This window comes from Anarhichas minor, unplaced genomic scaffold, assembly GCF_050575085.1.
Source record: "Anarhichas minor isolate MPS153535 unplaced genomic scaffold, ASM5057508v1 ptg000010l, whole genome shotgun sequence".
NCBI lineage: Eukaryota > Metazoa > Chordata > Actinopteri > Perciformes > Anarhichadidae > Anarhichas > Anarhichas minor.
The window spans coordinates 17,112,771-17,123,418 of NW_027466456.1; the positions used below are offsets into that span (position 1 = coordinate 17,112,771).

General features: G+C 43.4%; 1 protein-coding gene across 1 annotated transcript in view; it reads right to left on the reverse strand.

Moving 5' to 3' along the window:
• Window positions 1-7,232, reverse strand: part of fnbp1l (formin binding protein 1-like) — a 33,686-nt gene extending 26,454 nt beyond the window's left edge. Inside the window, exon 1 of the mRNA XM_076088447.1 lies at window positions 7,102-7,232. Coding sequence (XP_075944562.1) covers window positions 7,102-7,125 — 24 coding nt within the window. The 5' untranslated portion in view covers window positions 7,126-7,232. The remainder of the gene's footprint in view (window positions 1-7,101) is intronic.
• Between the last annotated feature and the right edge of the window lie 3,416 nt (window positions 7,233-10,648).

Genomic DNA, 10,648 nt, shown 5'->3' on the forward strand with positions numbered 1-10,648 from the left:
TGAAGAGAGAAGCCCATAGATACATATACGGACTGGACATATATGGTGCCATAGTGGCCTCAATGTTTCGGCAGTAGGTGCCATTTACACAAAGGCATGCTGAGATCAATACATCAGATGAATGAACAGGTAGCAACTGCTCTCGTACAGTCTTGCCACCATTGGACCGACTGCCTACTCCGGGAGGAGATTTTGGTTTCGGCTGCTCTTTGTGTAATTTGTAATTATTAGGAGGGTTTAAATGTGCAATGGCAAGTCTAGACTAGACTGCAGTAGTGTTTGTTAAAGACTGTGAAAGAAGAAGCGAGTTCACAAAGTAGGTTTTCAGCAAACAGACGCCGAGTATTTTCCCACCGATACGGATAACAGATCCTCTACGCTTCCTTCTCTATCATTTAAAAAGTGTTTGTGATAAACAAACTCAGCGGCCGGCCTGCTGCTCGGTGCGGTAACATCCTTTGTTCTGCACTCTGACTACCTGACATATTATGGGCCGGGGTACCCGTGGAAACCAGTGGGTACAGTGTGTACTTCATGGAGAGGTTACCTAGGAAACCAGGAACCTATCACGCGGAGCAGCTAGTGTGTGTGTGTGTGTGTGTCTGTGTGAGCAGTTTTATTGGGCTCTGAAACTTCAACGGCCACATAAACAGCCTGGGAAAGCTCATCTGGTGCTAGAATGAACATTGTTTCCTCGTATGCAAACAGGCTGCATGTCAGACAGACAGGCAGACGGAGAGGAGAAGGGGCGGGGTCGTCCTACTTACCCTTATCCCATGTGTCTACATCCTTGGTACGGTATGTGCGTTGTGGTGAATTACTGCCAAAGCCAGTGTTTTCCCATAAACACACGACTTATGAACCACAACAGCAGAGAAATGCTCCACAAATAGATTGTGCTGGCTGATAAGGCAGCGTCGTAAAACTGCTTTTGTACACAATGCCGACTGCTACGTCGGCACAAAGGGGGGAGGAGACCTACAAAGGACCCTTGAGATGGCTCCTGGAAGTCCCTGAGGTTACGGCCCCGTGTGGGGTTGATCTACTGCTGCTGCTGCTGCTGCTGCAGTCGCTGGAGACTTTTAGGAATTATAGTTTTCATTTAGAGGTTTTTTTAATGAAGAAGTGAGTTCAGGGTAAAACTGAGCTAGTGCTGAAAACTAACTAAAACAGATACTGGATGGACTTTGTTGATTTAATATCTTTTAATTTTGGTCTCGAGTTAGAATTATGTCTTCAAAATTACAATTTCCAAGATGAATAATTAACTTTAACCCTAATTAAAGCAAGGTTGAAATTCACGAGATCAAAATGGTTCATTTAGTCCATGTTTTTAAAAATAATTTACAAAAGTACCGCTTGCTTGATTTGACCGGAGAGCTTCACCACTCTCTTAACTGCTGGGGTCAGAGGTAAGACAGCAGGAAGAAATAATCATCATTTAGCCATTTAATTGGGCTAAAACATGGAGGTTTCATTAACATACTCAAATGATCATATTTATTTTCACTGTGGCCACTATGATATCCCGCTTAACCCATACGTGGCCCCTGGGAGAATCGCATCACTTCAGACTATTTAAGGGTCTGTGGCATTACAACATTTTAAAACACTTCCTGTATCTTTGGCCTGTGGGAAAACCTTGTATAAAAGTCCGATCCTGAGGGAGAAGAGGCGGGGTTTGTTGAGGGGGTTGATGAGGAGGAGGAGGATGAAGAGTGTTGGCGTAAGGATGGAGGGAGAGGTGCAGTTATCAAGTCTAAAAAGGGATAAGGAAGAGCTAATGGTTTATTGTCACATGGCAAACACACACAGAAAGGGAACAAAAAGTTGCTTGATTCATTCCTGCTTGATTGATCGCCGTGCACCAACATTGGTAGCTAAGGGAAGTAACGTTCCTGTAGAGACTGAGGACCAGATCACTGAACATGGAAGTGAACCAACTATCAGAGGGCACTGTGCTGCAGACTCTTCATGGTCTCTCTGTGCAGGTGTGTTAGTCTGAGAGCCGAGATGTCACCGAGTCATTCGGTATTGTGTCCGTAGAGTTGCTATCCTATCAAACTGACTCCAGATCAGCACTGCACACGTGGACATGGGACACGTCACACGCCTGTACGCGCACACACAAGGCTACACCGCCTCCTAATCTCAGGGAGAAACATTGCGCCCGGTAAGAAGGCAAAGTATGGGAAGAAATACAAAAGCATGGGAGAGTAGCGTGTAGGAAGTAAAAACAGAACATGCATGTCGTCCACGCAGGAATGAAAGCAAAAGCAAAATGTGTGCGTCACTGAATTGGTCCACACCTTCAGATAGTACAAAACATTTGGCAATGACAGCATTGCTGTTGGACTTTAAAAGCAGCGTACATGGTTTGGTTCCGGTATTGGGTTTTTTGGGCTGCTTTTTTGGCCGTTGGGCTGGTTTGTCGTGCTGGTTTTGTCACACAGACCTGGCAACCCTGCTTACGTCCACCCACAGAGCAGATAGCATCAGTGCAGCTGATGTGTTTAGTACACAGCAGGACCCAAAGGACAGCTGGAGGACGTCTCGCCTCTACGTCACCAACGTAACAAGTTATCGCAGGTTTGCCGCGGCGTCCACAGCCGCGACAAAAACATGTGTCTCACATAAATATAGATACCATAGTATAACCAGTATGGCAATAATCAATATAATGGCTACTGCCCAACCCTCTTCCTAGTTCCCCTGTACATTATTTCAAATATCTTTCCATCTACCGGGTGTCACAGTGAATAAACAGGGCTGACAAAAGGGAATGCCGTCAGTACAAAGTCTGTATCACATGTAGCACAAGCAGACCATAGACTGACAGCAGAGGCTTAGTGTAATGACTGGGTTGGAAATGTAGGGAAAGTTCACCAGAAAAAATTCCCGCCATCTTCCAATTTTCCCCCTCGTGTCCAAAAGCCTGCATTTTTATCCGCTGGCTAATAAAGTGAGTGACTAATAAACAGTTGACAGGCGGACCGACTCCTAACAGTGAGCGCAGATGCAACGCTCACCAAAGCCCTGCGTCCAGACGGCTCGTCAATCTGAGACCGTTTCTGTCTCTGGTGAGTCAGTTTTGACTTCCTGGAAAGGGATGATGATAAATATTGATGTTGCAACAAAAATTAAACATTGGAAACAATGATAATAATTTATCTTTATGACAGAAAAGTGTACGTAACACATATATACCAAGTCAAATATCTAAGAATGGACCCGACTTCATTCACTACCATTTCTCTAGACTAGAGGAAAGAAAACACTTTGGGAGGTTTTCTTGACAAGTAGCCATGCAGGTACAAAACTAAGGCCACGGGGGGGAGGTTACCAAGCCAGGTCACATAACAAGTGTTAAACTATTTACACCGACAGAAAACAGGTTTACCCAGGGTCACTGCATCGGCCTGACAGGCGCACAGATGTGATGCTGCCTGAATCTGAGAGGAGCTCGAGTGCCAAAAAACTGGCTGGGTGGATATACAGATGTGACTGCATGCAGAGGGAGGACAGGGAGCAGAGGAGCAAAGGGGGGACAGATTCTGAAATAGAAGCGGAAGGAGGCAGCCATGTTTGTGAGTGTGTGTGTTAGCATCACGTCCCACAGAATTAAATCGTAGATTCTTAAGAGTATCCGTAAGAGCTCATTTCTTACTTTTAGTCGTTAATTGCTTCGTTTGTCACCGCCTTCCTTTGGAAAGTTAGCATGGCTGTATAGTATCTGGATCTGTTTACAGTCTAAACTCATTCTGCTCTACTGCTCATTCTCGATGTCTCCCGTTACTGCTGCAGCAGCCAGTTCTCCACAGAGTTCATTAATGTTTTATTAAATCCATCGTGTCTGTCAACTTATCTCCCAGTGCATGGACCTTCATCTATCCGCCTCCTCCCACGTATGAAAATATCTCTCTTCTCTCCCATCATTAAGCGTCCTCCTTCATTCCTCGCCTCCTCCTCCCCTCTCTCTCTCTCTCTCTCTCTCTCTCTCTCTCTCTCACACCTCCTTCCTCCCGCTCCATCCTCACCTTCCTCCCCGTCTCCAGGAGACGTGCGTTTGCACAATTTTGTTAATTAAGAAAGACATCCGCCCTCACACGCAGGGCGTATCCAAAGTATTGTGGGCATCAGCGATCATTGTCACACTTTCAACAACATGTCCTCTTACCCTCACCTACAAACCCCCCCCCAAATGATTCCCACACAACCCCGGTACCCCACACTCCAATAAGACCTCCCACAGGACACCTGAGGGAACACAGTAACGAGGCTTTACAAAATCCACAAGAAGGAAAGAAAAGCAAACACTTGTGACCCGTTAATCTCCAAGAGGGTTGGCGACCCTGCTCACTGAGTTTCCACAATTGGTCTAAAGTCTCCTCTGCTTTTAACAGCTGACAGCCTTCAAAGTAAAAGCAAGAGTCCAGTCAGCCGTTTACAGCCCGTCCTCTGTCCTCCACCTCGCGGTCCTTTATCCCCCGGTCCTCGTCTTTCAGTTTCGCCGATCGGCAGAGACGACTGCCCGTCGGCCTCTTGTGCTTCAGTCAGACTTGGCCGCTCCAATCCGCCGGCCTCCGGCTCACCTCAACCAGACAGACCGGAGCACAGCGTGGCAGCATCCTGGCAGGCGCACACACAGAGCTTTAATTCAGACCAACACTTCCTACTTTGTGTGTGTGTGCGTCTCGGAGGGCAGGAAGCCAGCGCGGTAATAGGATGTTCCTCGCTTGCTTTGTGGCGTCTCATAAGACCTGGGTTAGAGCCAAAAACGCAGGGCGAAAAGCATGAACATACTAATGCTGCCTTGAGAGTTGCTTTTTATTCATATGATGCCGTTAATAAAAAATACTTTGAATGATTAGTACATTGGTTTACAGCCTCGGAGCTCACAAGATGATCAAAATGACAGAAAATAAGGAAAAAAAACAACATATAAGCTACATAAAAGTTATCTCCTTAAAAGGCACCTACTATCTTTATGAAATGAGACGGTAGAATATGTATGATGTCTGACATTAGACAGTCAGTCATCTGTAAAACACAACAGCCAATCAACAGCTTTACATCCCACCAGGCGGACAATAATCCGTAATCTCACATCAAGCAGCCAATCATGTGTAATCTGACATCAGACAGCCAACACATTAATCTCATCAGTGGATTATGACGGCCCGTCAGCGAGCATCCCCACTCAGCGCTCTGCGGCGCTGACGAAGAGACGACGCAGAGCCGCACTGGAACAGGTTGATAGAGTAAAGATGTATCTTAACACTTTGAGTTTTAGATACTTTTATTAAAATCATGTCTTGGATATATTTCGTTGGGGCTTCTGGTGGTGGATTTTCTATGCTAGTTTTTTTATGTTGAATTTGAATTGATTCTCATCAAATTGTATTCCTATTTTGTATTTATAACAGTTTTTACTTTTTTGTTATTTTCTTCTAATCTGGAATTGTCTCTGGCTGGATTTATGTAAATACCAACCTTTGAAAAAAATTTAAAAAAATTAAAAATAATGAAAAGATCAGATATTTTTAAACATTTCTGCGCACACTAATGCTGAAAACGAAGAATCGATTAATTGATTTGTTGATCAACAAAACATGGATCGTTTTTTTTACAGTTTTTGGAAATTGTAAAGATGTTTGTGATTGATTACTGGGTAAAAAAAAAAAACACAAACAGGTGAATTAACAATGAAAATAAAGAAAGTTGCAGCTCTACTGAGGACGAGTTGTCATGTTTTCTTGGTATGACCAGTCTTACATGTTCACGCCACTGAAACATAAAACTTTTATCTTATCTTTTTCTGATAAAGAAATAGGCTGAAACCACATTCACGCCTTTACAAACAGACTAAAACAAATACAGATCCTTGCAGTCTTTAAACCCTTGTTCACACCAGTTCTCTCAGAATAAGTGAATGGAAAACATGAATGTGAGATCCACCGACATCCTGACAAATCACACGTGTTCATGAGCACGAGATCTTCCAATCCTTTTGAATCACAGACCTCGTCTGTATAGCAGTGTGGTGGCGTTACAAGCAACAAATTAGCTGATATTAAACTGCTGATAATAAACCACTGAGGTCAGCTGGAGGAGTATCATCTCAAGGAGGGTTAAGTTCCCCCTCCTTCACACACACAGAGGATGCTGCTGGTTGCCTCTCTGGTTACAGCAGCCAGTGATGGCCAACACCCCATAAAATACAGTATGTCATGACTCTTGTTCAAACAAATATTTAAAGAACAATTAACTCCATGCTTATACAATTAAACCACGTGATAATATCTAATTTGAGACAGACGAGGGAGAGATGCGAAAGGACTTGTTCACTCACTGATATGTGACAAAGAGCAGCAGTAGTGATTTAAGTAACTCAGTCTAATATGACTGACTTGTATGGAGCCACTCGTTGACTTCTACTAGCTTGAAAGACGATGAGAGGTGTATCATGTGTTCCTTCTAATCAGGTAGAAGTTGAGACAAAAGACTGGATATCTGGCCACAAAGAGACATGCAATGCGCAGTCAGTCAGAGAAACCCACAGCTCTGAAGTTAAGGTTAATTTTAAGTAAACCGAGCCGGACCGTGGTCTCTACCCGGGGTCTCCACCCTGCTACCGGGAGTCCCTGCCCCGGGCTTCTCCTTTCAAAAACAGGGTGCGACACTCCACAAAAAAAAGAAACCTCAACATACAACTTCGTAACTTGCCAGTCTAACAAAAAAACACCAGTTCGGGAGCTCAGATATGATTTAAGTTGGCGAGTAACCAGGCCGAGAAGGCAGCGGGACCCCCGCCCCTGCTGTCGAGCCCGTCTGTCTGCAGTCTTGCCCATTGTTCCGCCCGCTGTCACCGCCGCTTAAGGTGCACCGCGGATTAGCTTTTAGCTTTAGCCTCCGCCGGCTAACAGCGCAGAGCTAGCGCTCACTAGCCGCTCGCCTCCTCAACACAAAGCTAAAAGGTAACACGGCACCTTCCCTCCCACTCGGTTTCCCGACAGTCGGTGTGTGTTGACCGGGGCCGAAACACAACGCGCACAAGTCAAACCGGTCGTCACAAACACAGTTTAAAGACTTTAAACATACCCAGAGCTCCGTTCCCCAACTCATGGCGGATTCCCCCTTGACTTCTCCCGTATTGGACGCAGATTTCCCCGCTCAGACGCTCCCAAACTGCCGCTGGTACTCCGGTCCTTCTGACTGACTATCTGCCGACAAACACTCACTCCTCCTCCTCCCCCTTCTCCTTCTCCTCCTGCTCTCTATCCGCCTGAATCAGCAGGGCCGCCCTAACCAGGGGCCCTGTGGTTATTCGTCAGGCCGGCCAAGTGTTTAAAATAATCAAATACCAACAAATAAATACAAGTTAAAATACAGGAAAAGCTGCCGTCTTCCTTTAAATAGTTATGTGATTTTAGACTACTGGGAAAACAACAGAAATATCAAAGAGTCTAGTAGGCCTCATATAACAAACAAGACAATTAATTACATGTGATTTATTATTAATAATCTAAGAAGGCCTTTTCTTAATTCAGTTATAACATAAATGCAAATTAACCAGAGAAGTGCCAACCAGGTTATTATCATGACTGATTTTCTCTATTTTCATCAAGTTAAATCAAGTTGATTTGAGTTTTAATGAGTTTTATTCTATTTTGTCACTGTGCTTTCTGGTAGCCCAATTTCAAGGCAATTTAAAGTTTACCTTTCTTCGTGCTATAGTGGGAAATCATTCAGTTTAAGTATTGATGATATTAGAGAACAATCAGGGGAAAAGTAAAGCTACCCAGCTATAATTATTACATAAATGTGATCCATGAAGTGAGATAGATATTTGAGATGGATACTATATTGAGATACAGCTGTTAGATATTTGAAATGAAACAGTACAAATTCACAGTCGAGGCTAAAGAAAGAAAAATGTGTATTAATACATTTAAAGAACAGCTTGTCTGCGATCTATGGTATCTTTAGAGTATTTACACATTATAAGGGCCTTAGGCTTCTCTGCCTTTCAGTAATGATTCAAGATTCATTACTTTTCATCATTCAAATATTTAATTAGTTAGTTAGTTTTGTCATTGAATTAGTTGATCACCGGCTTTTCACCACTCCAAGAATAACCAGAGGCGGACACAACGTCTAATCTTACTTTAGGTCAGTACAGAAAGTGTCCTATCTCCTTCTGATGCAAATACATTAATTTAAAAACGTCTGGTGTTTCTTAAAATCAAATTCCCCACATGAAAAAAACACTATAGCTTAGATGGACATTGATGGGAAGGGATATCATTTTGAGAAAATCTGCTTTATTTCAGATAGTGATCCTTAGTTAATGTTAATGAAGAGACTCTCTTGGTAGCATCACTGCCATAGCCTGCAGCATATTATTTCACTGGGATGTGGGGCAGCTTTGTTTTCATGCTGTAAATGTTTTAAATTCTGACTGTGACAATAAGCAATCTTAGGACAGAACCCCTACTTATTAATTGATGAACAGTTCCCTCTAGTGGCCAGGATATATCATTACAGCGGAAGTCACAGGATCAGGTTTATTCCCAAAATAGATTCACACAAAGACAAAGGCCACATTTGGTGCATCGGCTACAATAGACACGTTAAGAGGATGTAAAAATATAAGCAAAGTACTGCAAAAAGTCAAGAAAAATCACAATATAAAGATGAAAAATACCATTGTAAGTATTTACAATATAACAATTTTGTGCAGGATGTGCAAAGGTTAGAATAGATAGAATAAGGGAGGTGGTGAGGCCAGCTGCGGCTATGAAGAAACAGTTTTTGTGGCAGGAGATTTTGATACTGATGAACCGCAGCCTCTTGCCAGAGGGGAGTGACTCAAAAAGATTGTGTGAAGGGTGTGAGGGGTCGGTCACAAGCTTTGCTGCCTGCCTCGGGGTCCTCAAGGCGTACAGGTCCTGGAGGGATGGCAGATTGCAGCAGATCTCCCTCTCGGCAGAGCGAATAATACGCTGCAGTCTGTCCTTGTCCTTGGCAGAGGCAGCAGCGGATATCTAAGTGCTGTGGACACATGCTATGCAGCCATACTACTACATATACTGTACATGGGATTTAGACAACTGAATCTACATTGTGCAACACATCACACACTCTCGGACTGTATTCATGGATAACAAACATGCACACTCACCTGAACTCTGAACATGCACCTGCACAGGAGAGCCGTCTGAACCCCCTAATTGCTCCATCGAGGACAGCAGAACGATTGACGTTGAACTTGCACGTTATCAATTTTGTCACTGAGCTCTCTCCGGATTTGAGTAACGGGTAATGTGTTCTCTTGGTTGCCTAAAAATCTGAATGACAGACCTATCAGATCATAATTTCATTTTGATATTGTGCAATGACTCAAATTTGTCAAAGGTACCTCACAATACTCTTTTACCAAGAGTACTGTTGCCAAGTAAAAACACAAATGTACCTTGAAGTTATTGTCGATGTAGTTCCTTATTTTGTTATCATCTGTGCCTCTCCATTGTTGGTAAATTATATATGATCATTTTGAAAAAACTACAGCAGTGTTATAAAAAATGATAATAATGATCATAATTAATTAGGTTCTCACATTGTTTGTGGGCCGTAATCTAAAGCTTTCTCCATTTTATTTATATCAACATGTAATATTATATTTATCAATACTCAACAGTACTAACAGTAATGCCTTTGAGTCAAATGAAAATCAAAAAGATATTAAATTATCACTTGCACAATATTTATATTAATTGTCATACATTGTCAGATTTTTGAATTATATCAGAAATATTATGATATTGTTTCTAATATAAAGATGCATTTAGAAAGTTTGTCATACATTGATTTTTATTGTGCTACTCAGTAAGTAAACAGTATACATACAGTACATACAGTTTACATGAACAGACTGTGTTCTATGTGACAAATGAAATAGCTTAAAGCTTTTAGAATTATTATTTCTCGTTCAGCCTGAACCGTCTGTCTCCTTCTTGGTTTGTGAGCAGATGCAAAGAGCTGCTGACTGCTTCCTGTGTGTGTGTGTGTGAGGAGCTTCCCAAACCCACCAGCACAGAAGAAGCAGGCGGAGACAAACTACGTCCTCTGTGCCGGTGGGGACGGGACGCTCCTCGTCCTCTCGGCTGGTGGGTGGAGCGGGTGGAGCGGGTGGTGACGGGGTGGCGGGGCAGGGAGGACGTCACCGTACTCACTGGGTCTCGGACTCACTGGGGTGCTGAGAGTGGTTCAGTGGTTGTTTGACGTCCACTCTCGGATGCCCCAGGAGTGAAACAAAAGCACAGAGGAGTCCTTCCCTGTGAGACACAAACACTAGACATGAATACTTTAAACTTAACTATACGACCTTTACACTGTTGTGTTGAATCTGGCCTCCAATGATGGAATCTTATTACTGATACTTCTGTAGTCTTAGTGAGGGATTACTTACTCAGCCCACTGAAAGAAAGGAGACCGCCGCTCTCCATCTGGTCCTGTAGTCCTCCATCCTTCTCATCTGGTCCTGTGGTCCTCCATCCTTCGCATCTGGTCCTGTGGTCCTCCATCCTTCTCATCTGGTCCTGTGGTCCTCCATCCTTCTCATCTGGTCCAGAGTGAACACATCTTC